The sequence below is a fragment of the Pipistrellus kuhlii genome, unplaced genomic scaffold (genome assembly GCF_014108245.1).
Source record: "Pipistrellus kuhlii isolate mPipKuh1 unplaced genomic scaffold, mPipKuh1.p scaffold_m20_p_10, whole genome shotgun sequence".
Lineage (NCBI taxonomy): Eukaryota > Metazoa > Chordata > Mammalia > Chiroptera > Vespertilionidae > Pipistrellus > Pipistrellus kuhlii.
In genome coordinates, this window is record NW_023425405.1 from 16,195,223 (window position 1) to 16,220,094 (window position 24,872).

The following is a 24,872-nucleotide window of genomic DNA, read 5'->3' on the forward strand; positions in this document are numbered from 1 at the left end:
CAATCAGAGAAGGGGCCAAAATCTAAAATCCAGCCTAAATCACGGGCCGAATGGTTTACTGAACAGTCATAAACTGTCATTGTGATGGAAACGCAGCGGAGTGCAGTGATGACAGCGCGGTGCGGGCCACATTGCAAGGCCTGGCGGGACGGATTTGGCCCGCGGGCCTTGTGTTTGACACATGTGACTTAAAGCATTCCCTGCCCTTAACAAGATTCAATATCAAAAATATGAAAACTTTCCTCCATAGTGCCAAGCAAATGGTATCAATAGTAAGGGCTATAGGAGTTCAGAAAAAGGACAGCTCTATAGCCTTGACTAGTTAGAGAGGAAATGAGACATGAGGTCAGTTTTGGGGAAGAGGGGTAATATCTGCATTTACAAAGATGAAGAAAGAAGATATTCCAGTCAGAAATATCTATGTGAGAGTTAATGGAGAAAGATGGTAGAGAACTGTTTTCTGTGTACAACAAAAAGTCAGAATTACATACCAAATCCTGTTGGAAAAAGCGTTGAGAGTAAGGTAAATTTTGTCCTTTTATAATGGAAGGCATTTTGTTTTTTATATTTGTTAATTGGAATTTATTTCAGACATTTAAAAATTGTATATTAATAATATGCAGTATAGATAAGAGAAATTGAAAACTAGTATGTAGGAAATTCTATTCATTTGGATGTTAGACCTATAAATCTATAGTTACACCCATGAAAGAAAAATGCAGAAGTAAAATTTAGTAACTTACCCTTTTCTTCTCGGTAGATTGATGGAGAAGCGAGAGGTCATTTTATATTGTGACCTTCATGGCCATAGCAGGAAAGAGAACATCTTCATGTATGGCTGTGGAGGAAGTGCTAAGGGTAAAGCATTATACTTACAGCAACGAATCTTCCCACTTATGATGAGCAAAAACTGTCCAGATAAAGTAAGCACTTTTTAAGATTTTAACTTTTCTTTTACTAAACAAATGTCCACATGAGACATCAAAATGGAAAATCTTATTCAGTAAATTGATTTTTTTATTATTTTGCCTGGTTTTACAGTTGTCCATAGAAAGCAACTATGGCCGAAACCGGTTTGGCTCAGTGGATAGAGCGTCAGCCTGTGGACTGAAGGGTCCCAGGTTCGATTCCGGTCAAGGGCATGTACCTTGGTTGCGGGCACATCCCCAGTTGGGGGCGTGCAGGAGGCAGCTGATCGATGTTTCTGACTCTCTATCCCTCTCCCTTCCTCTCTGTGAAAAATAAATAAAATATATTTTTTTAAAAAGCAACTATGTAGAATGTTTAGCAGCCAGTAATTTGAAATATGAAGAAGAAAATACCCATTATTCTGCCACTGTACTTAATGGTAAAAACAACAACAAAGAATGCACCTGATTGTTTTCCTCCTAAAGTCAAGAACAGGTAAGGATTATTCACTTTTTTTTTTTTTTTTTTTGATCTTAGATGCTTTTTTTTTTTTTTAATTGACTTAGGTATTACATATATGTCCTATCTCCCCCATTGCCCCACCCCCAATCATGCCCTCACCCCTCTGGTGTCTGTTCCATTGGTTATGCTTATATGCATGCATACAAGTCCTTTGGTTGTTCTCTTTCCCTTACCCCTTTTCTCCCCTACCTTCCCTCTGAGGTTTGAGCATCTGATTGATGCTTCTCTGTCTCTGGATCTGTTTTTTTTGTTTTGTTTTTTTTTTTGTTTGTTTTTAATAAGTTTTTATTGTTCATATTATTACAAATGTTCCTTTTTTTCCCCCCCCACCATTTTTCTCCTCCACCAGGTTCCCACCCCACCCTCTGCCCTTTCCCCTCTCCCCATTGTCCTCATCCATAGGTGCACAGTTTATGTTCAGTCTCTTCCCACGCCCCCCTCTCCCCTTTTCCCCAAGAATCATCAGTTCACTCCCCTTCCATACCTCTGATTCTATTATATTCAACAGTTAATATTGTTCATCAGATTTTTTAAATTTCCTTGGTTTTTAGATTCACTTGTTGATAGTTACGTATTTGTTGTTCATAATTTTTATCTTTGTTTACTTTCTCTTCTGAAAGAACCCCCTTCAGCAATTCATATAATTCTGATTTGGCGGTGATGAACTCCTTTAGCTTTTTTTTATTAGTGAAGCTCTTTATCTGGCCTTCGATTCTGAGTGATAGCTTTGCTGGGTAGATTATTTTTGGCTGTAGGTTCTTGCTATTCATCACCTTGAATATTTCTTGCCATTCCCTTCTGGCCTGCATGGTTTCTGTTGAGAAGTCAGCTGACAATCGTATAGGTGCTCCTTTATAGGTTACTACCTTCTTTGCTCTTGCTTCTTTTAATATTCTCTCTTTGTCTTTTGCTCTTGGAATTTTAATAATGATGTGTCTCGGTGTGGTCCTCTTTGGATTCCTTTTGTTTGGAGTTCTGTGCGCTTCCTGGACTTGTAAGTCTAATTCTTTCACCAGGTGGGGGAAGTTTTCTGTCACTATTTCTTTCAGTATGTTTTCGATATCTGCTCTCTCTCATCTTCTGGGACCCCCATAATTCTGATGTTGGTTCTCTTGAAGTTGTCCCAGAGGTTTCTTACATTATCTTCAATTTTCTGGATTCTCTTGCCTTCTAGCTTCTGTAGAGTGTCTTCTGGCTCTTTATGTTCCAAATCTTTGACTTGATTCTTGCGATCTTCCCTTCTGTTTTTAGGACTCTGTAAAATATTTTTTATTTCAGACAATGTATTCTTTATTTCTTGTTGATCCCTTATCATTTCTTGTTGATCCCTTATCATTTCTTGTTGACTCCTTATTAATTCTAGTTGATCTCTTTTCATGTCCTCATAGGTCTTATCCATCTTTTCTAGGAAATTCTTGAAAAACCTTATAAGCGTAGATTTGAACTCTATATCCAGATGCTTTTTGTCCTCCATTTCTTTCGTTTGTGATCTATTTTGTTGTCTCATTTCGCAGTTACAGATGGGACGGGGTTTCAGGGTGGAGCCTGCAGCTTTGGCTTCCGTCAGCCCCGCCCTGTGCGGGTCCTTCAGTGCTCGCTGCTGGCGCCTCTGAGAGAAAGGTGCCCTCGATTTTCGCCTGCTGCCAAACAGTATGCTCTCCCACAATGAGCCCGGTATTGGGGTTCAGTTCAGTTGGAAGTGGAGTTGGAGGTGGCATTCAGAGCAGTCTGGAGCCCCAGTCTCCTTCCCGTCAGGGCAATCCCGCGGCACAGCCGACCGTCCCTTCTCTGTGTGCAGTGTGCGCACCTCCGGGACCTCCTTTCGCCTCTCCCTGGGGTTCCGCCTTACAGCCCAGCTCCCTATGGCTGAGCCTGGGTCCCCGGGGTCTGGCCTAGAACTGGGGTTCAGAGCAGTCGGGGCCCAGCACAGTCGGAGTTTTATCTCCTTCCCACTAGGGAACACCCGCCAGGCACTCCGCCTCCCCCTCCTCTCTGGCTCCGTCCTCTCCGTGCGCCGCGTCTCTGTACCTTGGCTTTTCCAGCTCCTCCGCGCCTCCTTCTGGTTTTCTCCTTGCTTCTCGCTGTAGAATTTCCAGTCAGTCAACCTTCCTGTAGTTCTGGGCAATGTCCATTTTTTTATTTTAGTTGTATTTTATTGAAATTGTTGTGTGCGGCTGCGGCTAGGTGTTCACCTGGGCGCAGCCATCTTGGATCTCCCCCGGATTATTCACTCTTACCCTTTCAATTTGCCTTTTCCTAGAGGTTCTAACAAGTGTAATAAGGTATGAAAAAGAAATAAAAGGCAGACAGATTGGGAAGAAAGAAATAATAAGTATGACATGGTTTTCTTCATAGAAAATCCAAAGCAATCCATAAAAAACAAGTGACATTTAGTAATGCCTTAGGATACACAGTCAACCCACAAAAAACAATTTAATTTCTATATACTCACAATTAGAAACTAACATTACAAACAATACCATTTACTGTACTCAGAAAGAAATTAAATACTTGTGACTGCAAAGGGATAGCATAAAGGAGTGTTTTAGAAGTGATGGGGTTATTTTCTATGCTGATCATGATATCAGTTACACAAATCTACACGTGTTAAAAATTAATAGAATGGAACACAAAAAGTCATTTATTATATGTTAATTTAAAAATAAAATGACAAAAACTTTGTAGATAAGATATAAGTTTTTCAGGCAGCTTTCAAATGATCTTTCATATGAAAATAAAGCATCTCTATTCTGAAAATTTATAATATTAATCTTCATTCCTAAATATGTTTAAGCCCCTTCTATAATTTTTAGTTGTATAAGATCTTATTCCATCAGTATCAAGAATTATTCAACTGGTTTTGAATATATATGTTATGTATAGCTAGAAAGTAAAATTTATTGCTAGAATTTAAGTCTGCAGTCCTTAGAAATGTAAATACATCATTTCTATATTTGAATTACATATGAGTTATTTCCATTGGTCAGGAAACAAAAGCAGCTCCTGAAGTATTAGAGAGAATTACTGCTTTTGCACAACTAATTTTCCATTTTCAATCCTACTTTCTAAGAAAGACATTGTTATAAAAAAAGATGGATCTCGTTCATTTGCTTCTTTCCAGTTTTCATTCTCAGCTTGCAAGTTTAATGTTCAGAGGAGCAAAGAAGGAACAGGAAGGGTGGTGATGTGGAAAATGGGAATCAGGAACAGCTTTACCATGGAGGCCACTTTTTGTGGATCTACTCTGGGTAAGACCAAGTGTTCTCATTCATTTTGGAGCTTTAAAACGGAGACATTTTTAATGTAAGATTAATAGAGTAGATAGTTTAATAGTGAGCATTTTCTTCCCACTTAGATGCCTACTCATATCTAATCAATTCTATTAATTGGGATGAATAAACAAACTCTCACTATATATATACCTCTATTTCATCATTTCCCTTTGTAAGAATAGGACATTTTAGCATGCAGACAGAATACCTAATTGGTTGTTTCATGAATGAAATCTTAATTGCTTGGTGGTGGTTGTTTTTACAGGTGACTAATGATTTCAGAAAAAGTATCTTCATACTTAAAATATCAAGATAGAACTGTTTTTAGTGGATTAACTATTTGTAAGGCAAATAGACTATTTGTAAGGCAAATAGTTAGTTGGTTTGTTTGTTGGTCAATTTATGTTTTAATGGAAGTACTTGATTCCTTGAACTAAAAATAAGAGTGTTCTGTAATTCTACTTAAGAAATCTTTTAGTCACATCTATCATGTCCTTACAATACTCCATATTAAGATAATTATCACATTTTTAGAAAATGTATTAATTCAAAAGAAAGCTGGACATCTACACATAATTTTTAGAAGCATCTTGAAACTGATAAAATATTATTGATGATGAAAACATTGAAATCATTACCCAGGTTTTTCTTTAAATTATTATTAGATTGTTTATAACTGGTAACCAAGTATTCCATAACTTTCTTATTGAATTTTATTCTGCCTTACAAGATAGATGATCCATGTTAAGTCACCTTTTGTCCATGGTGGAGGGGGAATGAAGGAAAGCAAATGCCCCAGAAAAGAAAATCCAAAGGACAGGATATGAAATCATATCAGATGTTTTGCTTATGCTTTGTTTTACAGCTTAGACCTACCTGCTAAGGAAAAGTTAAGTCATCCTCAAGGGTAGATTAACTTATTGATGTTTTAGGTAATAAACGAGGCACTCATTTCAACACAAAAGATTTGGAGTCAATGGGGTATCATTTTTGTGATTCTCTCTTGGACTATTGTGATCCAGACCGAAGCAAGGTAAGCAAAGTCCGTTTGGTAACACTCCAGTCTACCCGATAACATAACCTGCTTATGGGACTGTGGCAGCTTATTCCTTTTAATGTCCTAACAACAATGTTCAGAGTATTTTGATAGTTGATGTCCCAGTAGGTTTTGTTCCAGGATTCTATAAATATTCAATTAATTTAATTAGGAAATAAAGTTATTTTATTATTAACTCACTTATTATTTTCCCCTAGTATTATCAGTGTCTAAGAGAATTAGAAGAAATGCAGAAACATATAAACTTGGAAAAAGTCCTTGATGATTCAGATACTTCTTTGAAAGAAATTACATTGGAGTCTAGGTAAGTCAGTATGGTGGAAGTAATGTAATTTGGTGTGCTGTTTTACTGGTGTGCTGTTTTACTGTGCTATTTGTAATATTTCTAAGATATAATTGTCAGTCTCAACTGAAAATACTGACTAAATGTGGAGGAAAATTTTTCCCATGCACATTACTTTGGCCAAACTTGATTTATTTATCTAGTCAACTAATATTAAATGAGCGCCTACTATGTATTATACATAAAAGACATATTCGAATTTTTTTAAAATATATTTTATTGATTTTTTACAGAGAGGAAGGAAGAGGGATAGAGAGCTAGAAACATCGACTGGCTGCCTCTTGCACACCCCCCACTGGGGATGTGCCCGTAACCAATGCACATGCATGCCATTGACCGCTCTATCTTTCAGTCCGCAGACTGACGCTCTATCTACTGAGCCAAACCGGTTTTGGCTCAAATTGTTTTTAATGCTGTCATTACCCACAGAGAACTGACACATTTTAAAAGATGTCACATAAATACTCAAGTTAGTGAATAATAAGTGCAAAATTTAGTGCTAAGAGAATGTTTTTGGAAGAAAAGAGGTACTAATTTTAGTATAGTCCTAAAGAAAAAGCAGAATAAATATTTGATTCTTCCCATTTATTTATAAATTTTTATACTTTGAGTTAGTGCCCCTGTAACCTCCAGTGGTGACTAATAAGTTTATTTGCAGAAGTAGAGTATCATTTTGAACTCAGGGATTTGTTTATATTTGTTTTGTTCCAATCAATTTCAGTCATTATTCTTCTAATACCCTAAGATACCTAGAACTACCAAACATATACACCACCTTTGTAAACACTCTTCTCATAATTAGAACTATTTCTACCATTCCAGTAAAGTAATAAAGCAAAAGTAACTGTTGCAATTTTAAAATGGCACCAAAACATTCTGTAAATTAAAATAATAATTTATTATTTTTTGTAGTAGCCGAGGCTCTGACAGTTCAGATTCGAATGAATCTCAGAGTTATATTCTCAAGTTAACTTCTCAGGTATGATTGAAAATTTCTGCATATGGTATGTGTATGCTAAATAGGTACTCTTCTTATTTGACTAACAATCGGGAGGTGGGAGGAAGGTTACAGTAGTATGATTATTGTGTAGCCAAAATTGTGATTCTCTGATTATGTACCATATCTTTACATCATAGAATTCTCTAACCTTATGGTTTCTTAGCACTCTTATTTTATAGATGAAAACAGTTAATATCCAGAGAGATTAAATTCATTATCAAAAGCCCACCACTTGTTAATGGGAGTTGGTAGCATAGTATACATCACCTGACTGCTAGTCCAATATTTGCTTATTCATTTATTTAACTATCACATGTTGACTCCAGCTGTATGCTCTAGGGATAATACATTAAATAAAATAAGACAAAAATCTTTCCCTTTCATTGCTTATATTCTAGTTGGTGGATATACAAAATTAAATAAATGAGATATATGACATATGAAATGATTAGTGTTTATGGAGAAGATTAGAGTGGAAGAGACCTTTGGTGGTGTTATGTGCTAAATGTGTGTGCTCCCTACCAAGTATGCATGTTTAGACACTGATCCCAGGTAATGCTATTAGGAGGTGACTAAGACAGCACTCTCTTGGCTGAGAGTGCGGCGCTGCTGTAACAAATGCCTACAGATGGTGGTGGTGGCTTTGGAACTGGCTGATGGGTAGAGGCTGGAAGAGTTTTGAAGCGCATGTTAGAAAATGCTATTATCATGAAGGGATTTTAAAGATGATCTGGTGAGAGTTCAGAAAGAAAAGAGGGGAATTGTAGGGAATACAGTACATAAAGGATCATATGCAGAATGTTGGTAGAAATGTGACTGTTAAGGGTGGTTCTGATGGGGTCTCGGGCAGAAATGAGGAACCTGTTACTGGGACATGTTAGTGGAGAAAAAGCAGTCCTTGCTATCAGCTGGCAGAGAACTTGGCCAAACTGTATTTATGTTCTGGTGTTTTGTGGAAAGTAGAACTTGTGACTGATAAAAGTGGATATTTAGCTGAGAAGTGTTGGAGGAGCTGCTTGGTTCCTCCTGACTGCTTATAGTAAAATGTAAGAAGAGAGAAATGAATTGAGCAAGGAACTGCTAAGCAAAAAGGAACCAGAACATAAAGATTTAGAAAATTCTCTGCCTGTCCATATTGCAAAAAGAAGGAAGGAAGGAAAGGGAGGGAGGGAGGGAGGGAGGGAGGGAGGGAGGGAGGGAGGGAGGAAGGAAGGAAGGAAGGAAGGAAGGAAGGAAGGAAGGAAGGAAGGAAGGAAGGAAGGAAGGAAGGAAGGAAGGAAGGGTGTGCTGCACCTTGGGAACCCTTGGGCTGGACACTTTTCCTCTCTGAGCTTCATTTCTGAATATATACTCATATACCATGGGGATTGTAATCTCTTCTCCGCCTACCTCCCTGATACCTTGGGGGCGTTGATGGGTCATCGCCTGCGCGCTATTGTTGTGGGTGACCCTGGCAGGGGCGGCAGGGGAAGAGATCAGGAGTCAGAGGTGCCGGTTGCAGCTACCCCCTGGCCGGTCAGCTTCCCTGTCTCCCCAGGGGTGTCGGGCTGGGGTAGGGTGTCCATTCAGAGGGATTGGAAGAGCTCCCCGTGGCTGCTTCCTCTGTCTGCTTTGCAGTCCTGGCTCCTGTCAGGCGCTCTCCTCAGACCCCTGGGAACTTGGCTCCAGCCATCCCGCCCGCCCCACTTGGCTCTCCCCAGCTGCCCGCCTGTCAGGAGGCTGCCAGGGCACCCTCCTGTGGGCAGCGCGGTCCTGGGGCAAGGGGTGGAAGTGTGGGGAGCAGCTCCAGTAAAATTTAGTAAATCCTGGGTTTGTATTGATTTGGCTGCGGGGCTGTGGGGGAGTCTGCCTAGGATGGAATCTCGTGCCTCGTGGCCCTATTGAATGGCAGTGATGTGCCAGCATCCCAGCTAATTTGCAAATTCCTCTATTAGATGGTCTGGCAGTAGATTTGTAAATGTTTATAATTGTTATATCTTGCCGTATTGAACCTTTTATTAATATTTAGTGTTCTTTGTCTCATAATATTTTTAAAGTTCATTTTGTCTCATATTAGTATCATTAGTATCATCATCCCTGCTCTCTTTGGTTCCTATTTGCATGAAATATCCTTTCCATTCTTTCACTTTCAACTTGTTTGTATTTTGCATTTTTTGAGTCTTTTATAGATAGTATATAATTGCATCATGTGTTTTTATCCATTCTATGAATATCTGTCTTTTGACTAGATATTCAATTATAATCATTTATAATTAAAATACTGATGCAAAGGGATTACTTCTCACACTCTGCTGTTTGTTTTCCATGTGTCTTACAATATTTTGGTCACTCAGATCACATTACTGTCTTCAGCTGATTTTTTTGTAGTGAAATGTTTAAATTTCTCATTTCCTTTTGTGTCTATTCTATAGGTGTTTGCTTTGTGCTCATTGTGGGGATTACATTTAATATCCTAAAGGAATAACACTCTAATTGTGACTTAGTCTGGCTTACCTTCAATAGTGTACAAAAATTCTGCTCTACAGCTGCAATCCCACCACTTTGGTTATCAATGTCAAAAATCACATATACACTGTGTGCCACTAATACTTTCTTTAATCGTATTAGTCTCTTAAATTGTGTAGAAAACAAAATTCAAGGTGTGGCTCAGTTGTTGAATGATTGCGCATCAATCTATGAACCGTTAGGAGATCATGCTTTGATTCCCAGAAAGGCACATGCCTGGGTTGTGGGCTCCATCCCCTGTAGGGGGCATGTAGGAAGCAACCTATGAATGGCTCTCTCTCATCATTGATGTTTCTATCTCTCTCCCTCTCCCTTCCTCTCTGAAACCAATGAAAATATATTTAAAAAAAACAACAAGATTCTGACTTACAAACCAAAGTTACAGTAGTACTAGCTTTTTACAATAATAATAATGGGGTTTTTTCTTTAAATGTTGGTCATTTACCATGTAGAAACAAGGTGCCATTTCAAACTATTGTTGCAATAACACTAGCTTTTATTATTGTACTTAATATATTGAGATCTTTAATTCTCCATATACCTTCAAGTTACTGACTAAAGGGGTCCATTTCCCCAAAAAGCCCAATAAGACACAAACCTCAACTTGCAGCAAAGAAAGTAAGTTTATTTCAGGAAGTGGCCCTTGCCTGAAGACAGGTTAGCTAATGCCAAAAAACCTGGCTCCCTGATGGCTTCCAAGGGATGGGTTATAGAGGAGAGGGAAATTACTAATCATGATTAAGGGAGTTAGGGTTGTGCTCTCTACTGATTGGTCAGTGTAGGGAAAGAGGTAGTTGATCAATGCATCTGGCCCTGTTGTCATCCATGGCCCTTGCTTTGTCTGGTTTCACCAATTTTATGGGCGTTGAGCTGAAACACAGTTATGGTCTAGATGTTATCTTTAGTTTGATAGAAACTCTGTCTCTGGGATTAACAGACCCATTTAGGATCATCAGACCTGAGGCTTTGTTCCTAAGATTATTTGAGGCTGGCCAGAACCTCACTGTCCTCAGGGCTTAATGTTTAAGGGAGTGCACCTGCAAAGGAGAGGGAGGCAGGTGAGTCAGGGTGCTGGGTGAGACCAGTTTGACTCGAAAGAAAGCAGAGAGTCATAGTAAAGAAATGAATTTTCTGCGAGGTTACGCTGACCAGTGTCCTTTCATTTCACCTTGCAGAACTCCATTGAAAATTTCTTGCAAGGCAGGCCTACCTAGAGGTCATGAATGCCCTAAGCTTTTGTGTTTCTGGGAATGTCTTCATTTCTCCCCCATTTTTGAAGGATTGTTCTACCCAATATTTTTTTCCTTTAAGCACTGTGAATATATTGGCATACTGTCTTCTGGCAGTATGCCAATAAAAGTTTCTGATGAGAAATTTGCTAATGATCTTATTGAGAATCCCTTGAATGTAACCTCTCTTGCTGCTTTCAAGATTCTCTTTTAATCTTTGACTTTGAATGTTTGATTATAATGTGTCTTGATGTGGGCTTTTTTATTGCAGATATGTTTTTAAAGTCTTTAAATTTAAGTATAGTTGGTATACAATATTATATTAGTTTCCAGTGTACAACACAGTGATTTGACATTTACATACCTTACAATGTCACAGTGAAAACCCATCATAGTATGGGTTTTATCTATACTAATAAAAGCATAATATGCTAATTAGGCTGACATCCTTCCAGATGACGTTTCGGACTAAGCTGCGGCAGCAGGGGCCCCCAGCTGCCATAATGGGTGGAGGCCGAGGCCAAGGCATATGCGGCCACAGCGATGGTGGGGACCAAGCCCCTTGCACGAATTTTGTGCATTGGGCCTCTAGTTGATTATATTCCCCATCACCTTATTACCTATCCCTCCAGCCCCCTTCCATCTGACAATTATCAGTTTGATCTCTGTTTTTATGAATCTATTTTTTCTTGTATGTTTGTGAAAGGTTTGGAGTAGGCTGGAGTCATGCATCTATGGCATGAGGCTGTAATATATCAAAAGGCTTTTATTTCAAGCGCCTGGGTGCAGATGGGCTGAGTCCGACAAAAAAGGAGTCAGTGGTGAATGAAGGGAGAGGCAGATTTTTATTACTCTCTACTGGCTGCAAGTTGGGTCTGGTCTGACCATGGTCCTCCCATGCCAGCTGTCTTCTGATTATCTGGGCTATGCTGTGCTCAAGGCTGCAAGCTTTCCTCTAAGCACAATAAGTTTTCACTGCCCCATTTTATTCTCTTTTACCCTTTCAGTTTGTTCATTTGTTTGTGTTTTAGATCCCATATATAAGTTAAATCTTATGATTAACTATCTGATTAACATCATTAAAATGATCATACTACCCAAACTAATCTATAGATTCAAACTAATCTATTGATCCTTATTAAAATACCAATGGCATTCTTCTCAGACCTAGCACAAATAATCCTAAAATTTATAGGGAATTGGTGTGGAATTTTTTATTTCCCCTTACTTGAAATTCATTAAGTTTCTTGGATGTTTACATTCATGTCTTCCATCAAATTTAGGAAGTTTTCAGCCATTATTTCTTAACTAAGATTATTTGATGCTGGCCAGAACCTCAGTGTCCTCAGGGCTTAATGATTAAGGGAGTGCAACCTGCAAGGGAGAGGTAGGTCATGGGAATTACACAGGAAACTACTCATGTTGCTCCTCTGCTCCTCAGAACACTCACCAGTTTGCCTTCTTTTTTATATTTTTTAGAGCATCTTATATTTATTTTGTATATAATACCCAGTGTTTTTAGTTATACTTAGATAAAGGAATAGAAAAAGTACTTCTTACAAATGGAAGCCTCAAGATATTTTATGTCTTCATATATACTATCCTTAGTGTGTTGATTAAATGTTGAGTTTTTTTTAATTCATGTTTATTCTTTAATGTTTTTGTTAATTTTAGAGAGAAAGGAAGGGAGGGAGAGAGAAACATTGAGGTGAGAGAGAAACATTGATCAGCTAGCTGCCTCCTGCACGCTCCCCACTGGGGATTGAGCCCAAAACTTGGGAATGTTGATTTTAAATATGATTCTCTTACCTAGATAAAACCCAAGAAAAAACATCTGAGAACAAAGAAGGAAAGAAATTCTACCCTAGCAAGACATCAAAATGCCAGACAAGAGCGAGAGGTAAATAAAGTATCCATTGATCTGGTTGTTAGCAGCTTCGGGGGGTGGGGGGGGATGTTTGCAAGAGAATGGCAAGTTATTTTCTCTTACACTTCCCATACCCTAATTTTTCCTCAGGAAAATTTTCTCATCTTATTCACTGTTTATAAAAGCACAAATGAACCTTGACAGATGAGAAGTGGGTCTTATTAAGGTGTGATATTTAAATTTGACTTATGCTTACCTTACTCAGAAAAGTATTTGAGTCATCTGACAAAGATGCATGCAGGATAGCAAGAAATAAATTAAAATTAAGAAAAATAAATGGGAATATAAACGTATAAACTAGATGGTGCGGGGAAGTTAGCTTCCACGATGGCACAATGAGAGCTCTGCAGACCCATTCACTAGCAAAAGTGGGTGAGAAATATTAAAAACAAAACCAAAAGCAACCATTTAAACAATGAGGTTCAAAGATTTCTTCCATAAAGAAGTAAAAAAGCAGGAGGCTGGTGTTGCCCCCGAGAGAAAGTAAATGAAAGCTGAAGGGTGTGGCATTCCCTAGTTCTCGGGGTGCAGCCCCTGGGTGCTGTTGTACTTTTCAGTTACACTGATGAGGTCATCGTTATTCCCAACTGTGAAAAATTTTATACTTTCATAGTTTTTATACTTTTCTACATTTGGAAGACTACACACCAAACTTACCATTGATTATCTCTAGCATATGGGAACACGTTCACTTTTCACTGCTTGCACCTCTGTTATTTGAATTATATGATTTGTTATTGTAATTTTCTTATGATTTGTAAGAAGATACCCCAAAAAAGAATATTCTTTCTAATGGATTCAGCTACTTATCAATGAAAAAATTGAGCCTTTGGGTCAAGATTAAGGGAAGACTGGGGCATGAGTATTTCATGGGGACTGTTTCATTTTGGAAAGATGAAAGGATTCTGGAGATGGGTGGTGGTATTGGTTGCACGGTGGTATTAAGTACTTAAGGACATTGAACACTACACTTAAAAATGGTTAAGATGGTAAATTATATGTTTGGTGTATTTTATCTCTCTCTCTCTCTCTCACACACACACACACACACACACACACAGAAGATTAAGGGATGATTTAAACAGTGAATTTACACTGGCTGCTATGAGGTTGAGCTAAAGATTAAAATCAAGCTCACACACAATTAGGGAAAACATGCTCAATAATGGGGCATTTTAAACACACTGAGCATTTTATAACAAGTCTTTATTTATTATGAACACCCTGCCTGCCATCCCAACATTCCTTTCCCCATCACAAGGAACATTCACACACTGATATACTATGTTACTATTGGCAGAAATGATTCAATATAGATTTCTAAAACTAAAATAACATCAATAAAAATAATGCCTCTAGAAATGGCCCTAAGAACATATAGCAAATGAAAAAAAAAAAAAAAACACACATATATTTATGAAAATCTACACGTTGGTTAAAAACCAACAGTGAAAGTCTATGGCGTTTGAATCAACATTCCCTGCTCCCCTCACCCTCTCCTCACTCCCTTCACCTTCCCCTAAATGAGTCTGAGACTCGGACTGTAGACAAGTGCAGCCCAGACACAGGGCCTCCTCTCCCCACAGATACCAGTCAGAGAGATGTCTTCCTGGGAAGGTTATCCTGACTCCAGTGCTGAAACTACATTCCAGGTGAGTGCAGCCCAGAAATGGCCGTCCCTCCTGCCCAGACCCCATTCATGAAAGAGGCTCTACTTTGGGTGCCACGTCACAAAGAATATTTTTGGCCCTAATCGCCCTTTGGCTCGTCATGTGGTGGTTCCACAATGGAAAAAGTGAATTTAGAGAAGACCAGAAACTACTGCCCTCTTTCCACCTACAGCCCAGCTCCTAAAGAGAGGTACCACTGAGAGAAGGTCATTGTCCCCACCCCCAGATCCAGAGACACTCGGGTCAGAACTTTTGACTTGGGGGAGAACCAGATGAAATAGACAGCTCCTAATTTCTCTTCCAAACAAGTGACTTAATTTGCAACAGGACCTGGAGAAATTCAAGTTCCAGGGCATTCTCAAAATCAATACAAGTATGGTAAAAGGCATTGGGAAGGGATTGGGGGGTTCATTGGCAATATAGGCTAGGCAGTAGGCCAGATGATTTGCCAGAGAAAACTGGGGAAAGAGGCAGCTGGGAGGAGCCCACCTGAGGTCAGAACAAATCTCAATCACTGACCTCAGGAGCTATGCCTTCAAAGGAACCCAAATTTGGGTTGGCCTGCACAATGATATATGCCCCAGGGCATTGTTGAAAACTGTAAAGCTAATCGCCAAAATGAGTGGAACTTAATTGCTGGCTGTGGTCAGGGAAAGAGACCAAGACCACCCTGCCAAAACCACTACCATCCCAGGGTGAATGTGGGCATACCCAAGTCCCCATCCCTGAGGAGCAAAATCAGGAGCTTAACACTGCAGGTGGCTAAGGGGCTTCACTAAAATAAATGCAGCCTGTCACCAGAGAAACAAATTTTCTAAATGGTCTTAATGTAGTAAGTCGTTTATAGAACCCAAATCAAGTTAGATGTGTTTGGGAGCTTGTTTTTTATTTTATTTATTTTTCTGTATGTAGATATTGTGAGACACATTTACTTAGTTCTCATAAACATATCCACATAGTGGTTTTCCTCATAAATATCTGTGGGGCTTTTTCACCTTCCTTTATTGGAGCTTTTAAAATTTTTATGAACTTATAATCTACATTTAATGTTGGGTTTTCAAAATGGAAAACAATATCATCATTTGATCATTTCAGAATGTTGCATATATTCTAAATGTGTCCATAAATGAATGGGAGTTCTTAGTCATTGATCCTGAAATTTATTTTCTATTAATCTTTGACAAAAAGGCTGAAAAAAGTCATCTTACTGAAATGAACATCTGAGGACTGCTCAAATTTGTGCTCTTGATTTATTTATTTTTTAAAATATATTTTATTGATTTCTTTTACAGAAAGGAAGGGAAAAGGATAGAGAGTTAGAAACATCAATGAGAGAGGTACATCAATCAGCTGCCTCCTGCACACCCTCTACTGGGGATGTGCCCACAACCAAGGTACATGCCCTTGACCGGAATCAAACCTGGAACCCCCCAGTCTGCAGGCCAATGCTCTATCCACTGAGCCAAATCGGTTAGGGCAATTTTAATGGTTTGCTTATAAGACATCAATGCATCCCAAAATAATAGTAGTAAATTATTTTTAAAATTCTTTAGTTAACTTCATCTCCTACTAGGACACACTTAATAATGAATTTTGAAGACTTTTAGCACAAACAATTACAGATTTCTATGGTTAAAATGTGTAGATCATATTCATAAGGATATTAGCCTGGTGGTTTTCTATGGGATGAGTGCAACAGTTTATTATGGTTCACAGCATCATTTTAATTCAGGAAGAGGGCAAAATGCAGAAATTTAAGAGTTCATCAAGTCCTATAGTGATTTTCTTCAGCCTAATTTTAACCCTATTTCTCCAAATTCTGGTGATTATGTAATACTAGAGGCCCAGTGCACGAATGCACTGGGGGTGGGGCAGGGGTTTCTCACCCGGGCCTGCGCCCTCTCGCAGTCCTAGAGCCCCGCGATTGGTTGCCCCAAAGAGGTAGGCCCTGCCCACCATTTGGGACTCTGCGATGGCTCTCCCCCCTGCAGAGTGAGGTCCCACCCACCCACCGCAGCCCACCAGTCAGTGGCCTGGGCCTCCCTCTACAGAGTGATTGTGGGGTGATGGCTAGGCCCCCCCCAACCAATTGCATCACACCTACCTTAGCAGGCCTGGCACCATTGGGTGTCATAGCGTGGTGGTCATCTGGGTGGTCATTCTGCTGTTCTGCCATTCATTCAATTTGCATATTACGCTTTTATTATATATACTAGTGGCCCAGTACACAAAATTTGTGCACAGGGTGGTGGGGTTGTGTTCCTCAGCCCAGCCTGCACCATCTCCAATCTGGGACCCCTTGAAGAAGGTTCTACTGCCAGTTTACAGGGATTGGGCCTAAACCAGCAGTCAGACATCACTCTCACAATTTGGGACTGCTGGCTCCAGCTGCTCATCCCCAATTGCCCCCTCTGCTGGCCTGCTCAGCTCCACCTTTCCTCCCCACTGACCTGATCACCTCCAACTGATCCCCACTGACAGCCTGCTCACCACCAATTGGCCCCCCTGCTGGTCTGCTTACCCTCAACTGCCCCTGCCATCCCATCCTGGCCTGATCATCCCCTGGTGACCCAAGGTCCCCACCACTCATTTTTTTTTTTTTTCTTTCAGCACCTCTTTGAGTAGAGGCCAGAGCCAGCTGGAAGCAAATATCTAGGATTTATTTATCTTCAATAATTGAAACTTTGTGGCCTTGAGCGGAGGCCAGGGCAGGCGGGAAGCTTGGCTTCCTCCACCGCCAGGGGCAACCCAAGCCGCCTGCTTGCTCCAGCTCCATGGCTGGCTGACATCTTGGTTGAATTAATGGCTTGTGGGTGTAGCAGAGTGATGGTTAATTTGCATGTTTCTCTTTTATTAGTGTAGATAATATTGCTACTTTTCACTTTAAAAGTTAGAATATTCAATTAAGCTTATAGTCCTCCTGGGTCAATATAATATTTCCCTTTTTCCTCCCTTCAGTAATCTTTCAGTTTTTACATTTTCTCCCATTTTCATACTGATTATGTAAAAATTTTTTTGCTGCCAATTTTATATACAAAGAGTTTTTATTTCAGTTTTTAATTCTATTTCATCCCCCAACTTTAAAAAATATATATTTATTGACTTCTCGGAGAGGAAAAGAGAGGGAGAAAGAAATAGAAACATAAATTATGAGAATCATTGATCAGATGCCACCTACATACTCCCTACTAGGGATAGAGCCCACAACCCAGGCATATGTCCTGACTGGGAATCGAACCAGGACCTCTTGGTTCTTAGCTCAACCATAAAGCCACATAGGCAGGCTGTACTCCATTTTTTATCATAAGCTGATAAGCATTACATCTTGGCAAAAATGTTTTGTTTTTCAGGCCCTCTGAAATTTTTTTATAATATCTGCATTGTTACAGAAGACCGGAAAAAAAACAAGCCATGCTTAGAGAAAGGGAGTTACATTTTATTAAGGGCAGGGCCAGAGAAAAATGTGCCTTTCAAATTCTGGGCTCCCCCACCCCCACCCCCACAATGGAGGAAACCTTTTCTATTTATACTTTTCCTAGCTCTTTTGTCTCCCAAATTTGAAATGAGACTTCCAGGTCTTCTGGGAAAGAAGGCCTACGTGCTGGAAAGGGGACCTGAGGCCATATCTCAAGACCTGGCCTGGTGCCAGCACTGAATACTCTGTCTGGGGCATAGTCCACGGCCTCTCTGGAATGGGAGTAGTCTTATTTTCCTTATTATTTAAGCAAGCAAGCATTTACAGAAATCAAAATATCAGGGTTAAAATTTCAAACAGCAGTTTTATATAAGATGGATGCTTCATTCCCCATTGGTTTTATGTCCATGAGTCAAATCATTGTCTCTTTTGGGTCATTGTTGGTGAGGGAGTTATATTGACCCATGAGGACTATAAGCTTAATTGAATTAATTCTTTGCTGAATAAAGTCAGTGGGTCTATTTATAAGATAAAGCCTGGAATTAGGGCCAGGACTAATCTTGAGGGTCCAGAGAGTCCTGGGTTCTCTATTTTGCCTGGGCTGTCTTAAGCCAGGTGTGATGAAGCCATGTCGGAATTCCATCAACCTTGACTGCTGTGGGGGCGGTCCTTTCCAGGTAGAAGTTAGTCCTTGTGTAGCAAATTTCTTTACCCAAACAGAGTCACCAGGGTGGAAGGATGGACGGGATCAGAAGTTGGTATAGGCAGAGTACATTGGACATGCTTCTGGATTGCTTTCTGGGTGAACTGTAAAGCCTATAAGAACTTGAGTAAAGACTGGTTATGGATTTTAGCTTTTCTAGATTAGGTTTCCATGTAAACTGGTGAGGTGGGTAGTTCAGGGTTTGAAAGAGTCACTAGAATCTATAGAGGCCCCACTGGTTTTAGGGCAGCCTTGTGGGCTGCTTCATCTGCAGCCTCATTCCCTCTTGCTTCTGGGGAGCCCCCTTGTCTCACATAGGTGATGGAAAGACTTAATTACATCTGGTAGTGCTAGTTGGCCAATCGTCCTTGCTCTGCTCATATCTGTGTAGTTGCCTAATATATTACCTCAAGGATCCTGGCTCTGAATTTATTTTAGGGAAAATGGACACCAGTGGGCTCTTCTAGCTACTTCCTACTGAGGTAAAAGTAGGAAGTAGCTAGAAGTAGGAAGTAACTAGAAATCATAACTCCAACCTGGAAAGGACCCACCCCCACAGCAGTCAAGGTTGATGGAATTCCGACATGGCTTCATCACACCTGGCTTAAGACAGCCCACACAAAATAGAGAGTCCAGGACTCTCTGGACCCTCAAGGTTAGTCCTGGCCCTCGTTCTGGGCCTTATCTTATAAACAAGCCCACTGACTTTATTCAGCAGAGAATTAATTCTATCAAGCTTACAGTCCTCATTGGTCAATATAACTCCCTCACCAACAATGACCCAAAAGAGTCAATGATTTGACTCATGGACATAAGTCAAACTACCCACCTCACCAGCTTACATGGAAACCCAATCTAGAAAAGCTGAAATCCATAACCAATCTTTACTCAAGTTCTTACAGGGTTTACAGTCCATCCAGAAAGCAATCCAGAAGCATGTCCAAGGTACTCTGCCTATACCAATGATTTGACTCATGGACATAAAACCAATGGGGAATGAAGCATCCATCTTATATAAAACTGCTGTTTGAAATTTTAACCCTGCTATGTTGGCTTCTGTAAACGCTTGCTTGCTTAAATAATAAGAAAAATAAGACTACTCCCATTCCAGAGAGGCCGTGGACTATGCCCCAGACAGAATATTCAGTGCTGGCACCAGGCCAGGTCTTGAGATATGGCCTCATGTCCCCTTTCCAGCACGCAGGCCTTTTTTCCCAGAAGACCTGGAAGTCTCATTTCAAATTTGGGAGACAAAAGAGCTAGGAAAAGTATAAATAGAAAAGGTTTCCTCCATGTGGGGGGCCCAGAATTTGAAAGGCACATTTTCTCCAGCCTTAATAAAATGTAACTCTCTCTAAGCATGGCTTGATTTTTTTCCAGTCTTCTGTAACAGCATAGCACAGAAACAAAAGTCTGATCACATTAAAAATGTTTTCATGGTTACATATGATCTATATGTAGACTACTCAATATTTGCAGTCACAATTCTACAGTGTTGTGTCTCTTTTAGTCCAGATAAAAAGCAATGTCATGTATGTTCTTCCTTACTGGATTTCTTTGCAAGCTACGAGAAAATAATTTTCATTTTTTCTATATAAGCATAGCTTTGTAATTGCTTATATATTTTTATATAAGTTTATATATTTTTACCCATTACATAGTGTTATCTTCCTATATCTTTATTCTTCTCATTTCAGTGATATTATAAACTACATTGTTCGGCCTCTTATCATAAATAGGTTCCATATGCAGTGAAAATTTTTTTAACTCCCTTTAGTGCCAAAATATAATAATAAAAATATATAATATTATTTTTTTCTACTCATAGCTCTAGAAGAAAAGTAGTGTTGGAAAAGGTATTAGGAGGTTCTGATAAGAGATTATTGTACCCATTCTAAACCTATGAGGATAAAACAAGAAATGTTGAGAAGAACTCTTTCATAAGAGTTCACATAGGAAATATGCCTCATTTTCATCTGTGTAACAGTATTGCTTTTGTTCTGGTTCTGTGTTCCATTAGGTTTGTGGTAGAGGATATTTAATGCCAGGATACAAAGAATCAAATGCTGATGTGAAAGGTAATGTTCTGCTTCTACCCTCTCTTAAGTGATGAATTCACTTACTCAACAAACACTGTTTATCTGCCATAGCTTTGAGGTTCCTGCTGTACTTGGTGCTTAGAGTTATCGGAAAGTGTACTACACCATTTCTTTCCCAGAAGCTCCTTTTTAATAGGGGGAGACTAACAAGCTGAGTTCTGCTTGCTTTGTAACCTGTTTTCATTTAAAACTGCAGTATATCATTAACTTTGACCTTATTTATAACTTACTGTCAGTGTATATTATCAATTATTTATTTATAATAGATAGGAATTGCTGCCCCAAATGGTATGAATATTTTTTAGAGTTCTGCTATAAGTAGCAAAAATGCAAACAGAAAAAAATCATAAGATTTGACAACTGTGTTATTTTAACTGAACTAAACTACTATTGGCATATTATCTGCTAACATTTTCATGTGAAAAAGACAAAAATATGAAATGTAAGAGTCAATGAGTTGTTTTTCATGCTACTAATGATCTTTTTTATCATCTAGATACAAGGCCAACTGTATCAGATGATCGTGTATTTGATTATTTCAAAAGACCGTTACCTAATCAAGGTTCAGGTGAGTAAAGTGAGAGTAGTATATAAAGTAAAGACTTTATACTCACACCTATCAAGTATTATTTTCATAATGTGGCAGCTAAATTATGTCTCCTCCATTCTCCTCTTCTTCGATTTTGATTTGATATATTGGTCCAGTGTATTAGTTCTTAAATGTATTCCTCTTAAACTAAGTCTTCTTAGATTCAGCCTTTCATGATCTTGATTTTTATTATGTCACATTGTTGTACCATATACATATGTGTATACATATATATTTTTGTGTATACATACACATGTGTATACATGCATCTCTATACATACATTTGACCTCTTGTCAAAGCTTCAAACTCTTATATTCATCTGCTATACATATTCACATAGATGCCCCACGTATCCAAATTCAAATTCACCTAATTCTACTCTAAATGCTGTTCCTCCTGTATACCCAAGTGTTCTCTCTAACTTTGGTAGCAGGACTGTCTCCATAATCACCCGAACTAAACCCCATTATCCTTTATCTCCTTTTGCTTCCTCCATCCCTCATATCCAGTTAGGCACTGAATCTACCTGAATTTATCCCATAATCCCTTTCCTCAATCTCCATTCCCTCATCCTTTTTTAAAAATATATATATTTATTGATTTCAGAAAGGACAAGAAAGAAAAATAGAGATAGAAACATCAATGATTTGGAGAAAATCATTGATCAGCTGCCTCCTGCACACTGGGGATTGAGCCTGTAACCTGGGCATGTGCCCTGTCCAGCTCATAGGTCAGCGTAACACTGAGACACACTAGCTGGGCTCAGCTACCCTCATTCTTTTCACACTCGTATGACCTATTTCCCAGGAGTGTTACAGATTTCTAATATTGTCATCTGAATTGCACCTTTCACGGGACCTTAAAAGCCACCTCTTAATAAAACAAATCTGCTCATGTAAACCTACCTAAATCCTTTCAGTAATTCCCAGTTTTCTAACACTGATTAAAGTTGGCACAGCCCTAAGACTTAAATATTTTTTAAGCTTTCTCTTTTAAATATTTTAAACTTTTCTTTTTAAATAATTTAGTACAAAGACCTATATTTATTTCCCTACCTATATATTTTTCCCCACTGCATTTTTTTAGATATCATGCTCCTTTATCCCTGAACAACTCCAGCGTATATTTTCTAGGAATGTTCTCTTACATTAAAATTAGGAAATTCAGCTCTTTGGTCTCGGCGGCAGAAGCAAGATGACGAAGGGGACGTCATCATTCGGCAAGCGCCGCAACAGGACGCACACGCTGTGCCGCCGCTGCGGCTCCAAGGCCTACCACCTGCAGAAGTCCACCCGCGGCAAGTGCGGCTGCCCCGCCAAGCGCAAGAGGAAGTACAACTGGAGTGCCAAGGCCAAACGACGAAACACCACCGGGACCGGCCGCTGAGGCACCTGAAGATCGTGTACTGCAGATTCAGGCATGGATTCCGTGAAGGAACAACACCCAAACCCAAGAGGGTAGCTGTGGCCACATCCAGTTCATCTTAAGGATTTTGATCAGTCGCGCAATAAGTCTCGGTATAAAAAAAGAAAAAAAATTAGGAAATTCAGCTTTGATACAATTTTCTGTCATCCTATAGTCAAATTTTGCCAGATACACCAACAATGTCTTTTAGAGCAAAACTTCTCCCTGATTCAAGATCATGACTTGCATTTAATTGCCATATCCCTTTGTTCTCATTTGGAACAGTTGCTTGAACTTTATTATTCACAGCACTGGCCTGTTTGAAGATCGTGGGCCAGTTGTCTTGTAGAATGTCTAGTTTTAAAATTTTAGAGTACACGATGTTACCTGAGGAGCTTACGCAAACAGCAGCTTCTCATTCGGAGTTGTCAACCTCAGATCATTCTGGGGTTGGTGAGTCATCTTGCAGACCACACTTTGCTACTCACCACTTTGGGAGTTACATTGAGAGTTGGTGGGACACAACCCATCCAACCCTCATTCATCCTGAGTAGCTTTCATGTACAGTTTCCTTTCAATAATGTTCCATTACTTAAACAAAATGAAGAAAAATTTTTGACAGACCATTAGCTGCAACATAGAAACCAAGTTTTCAAATGTGACATATTGAATTCCAATGAACTGACCCCTGACTACCTCTCTAGTTTTATCTCTTGTAATTCTCTGCTTTCACTTGACACCATAGCGAAGATGATCTTCCTATAGTTTCAAAATACACGCGTCTCCTCACCTCCTTGCCTTCGCTCATGCTGTCTTCTCTGCCTGAAACATAACTCGCTCTCTCTTCATTTAAGGAATAGATATCAAAGTTTAATAAGACTCATACTCAGTTCATCACAGTGAAAGGGAGATGGACTGAGTGATAGTAATATGCACACACACTGCTCTGGTTGTTCAGGGGGGGTCCTGATTCAGCCTGGAAACCTCACCTAATGTTTTCTTGGAAAAAATTGATCCTTAAATTATAATGAGTCTTAACTAACAAGTTAGGTGTTTAAAAGGGGAGAGGAGAATCACTTCCTTGAATTCTTAAAAAAAATTGTTGATGATTTTGTTATCTTGTATGAAAACTAGAGGCCCAGTGCATGAAATTCGTGAAATTCATAAAAGGATAAGGGGTCCCTCACCTGGCCTGCAGACTCTTGCAGGCCAGGAACCCTCAGAGGATATGCAACTAATGGCTTAGGCCCGCTCCCCACAGTCAGACATCCTTACTGTTGCCTCAGAGGTGGGAGAGGCTCCCAGCTGAGTGATGCTTCCCCTGCGGGAGTGCACTGACCACCAGGGGGCAGCTTTTGCATTGAACGTCATAGTAACCAGTCGTTCTGCTGTTTGGTCTATTTGCATATTAGCCTTTTATTACATAGGATTTTTTTTCTTACTTGGCATGCAATGTGCCTGGAAGAGGTAACTCAATCAGAGCCCTTTGACTTTGGTCATCTCTTGCCAATATTTAGTCAGAAGAAAACTTCTTGATAGAAAAGACAGAAACAATTTAAAAGCTGAGGAATTCTGCTCTTTGTTACCCATTCACATTTTAAAATAATTCCAGCAGGACAAATCTAAAACATTCTTTGGTATATTTTCATTCTGAAAATAGATAAATAAAATTTATTTTTTGTTTTCAATATTCATATCTTAGCTCATTTGATATTTTAACCTTACTGACATTATTCTTCTATATCTAAGCCATTTTCTTATATTTAGTTTTGTTACATAATCTCTTTTCACCTTCGTTCATGTTCTTCTAAAAATCACACAAGTGGAAGATGTGTGTTTATCTTCAGAGGTCTCATGTCATACTATGCAAAGATTGTGCTAGATACTGGTGTACAATGGGGAATAAAATATAGTCTGTTCTCAAGAAGCAGAGAGAATGAAAACAAGTAAACAGACAATAAAAATATAATGAGATAAATGCAACTTACTGTGCTATGGATTATGTAGGAGTTGTTTGAAGATAGAAGTTTCTCAAAAAGTTGATTGTTAGGACTTACAGGGGCCTAATAAATGGCATGTTTCTTTACTATGTTCTGAGTCACTAATAATTAAAGGAGTTAGACAAACAAAATACTAGCAAACTAAATCTAACAAAATGTAAAAAGAATTATGCACAATGGACAAGTAGTACTTACTCAGAAATGAAAAGTTGGTTTAACATTTGAAA

General features: G+C 39.2%; 1 protein-coding gene and 1 pseudogene across 6 annotated transcripts in view; both read left to right on the forward strand.

The window, feature by feature from the left end:
• Positions 1-24,872, forward strand: part of AGBL3 (AGBL carboxypeptidase 3) — a 61,475-nt gene that overhangs the window by 21,097 nt on the left and 15,506 nt on the right. For 3 of the 6 annotated variants that reach the window (XM_045576965.1, XM_045576967.1, XM_045576971.1), the window contains exons 7-15: positions 761-923; positions 4,553-4,679; positions 5,636-5,736; positions 5,958-6,064; positions 7,016-7,082; positions 12,651-12,737; positions 14,351-14,416; positions 20,573-20,630; positions 21,148-21,219. In XM_045576965.1, the coding sequence (XP_045432921.1) occupies positions 761-923; positions 4,553-4,679; positions 5,636-5,736; positions 5,958-6,064; positions 7,016-7,082; positions 12,651-12,737; positions 14,351-14,416; positions 20,573-20,630; positions 21,148-21,219 (848 nt within the window). Of the gene's footprint in view, positions 1-760; positions 924-4,552; positions 4,680-5,635; positions 5,737-5,957; positions 6,065-7,015; positions 7,083-12,650; positions 12,738-14,350; positions 14,417-20,572; positions 20,631-21,147; positions 21,220-24,872 lie in introns of those variants that run through there. The other 3 variants (XM_036427581.2, XM_036427524.2, XM_036427566.2) reach the window with 3 other exon arrangements.
• LOC123651810 lies at positions 22,406-24,356 on the forward strand (annotated as a pseudogene).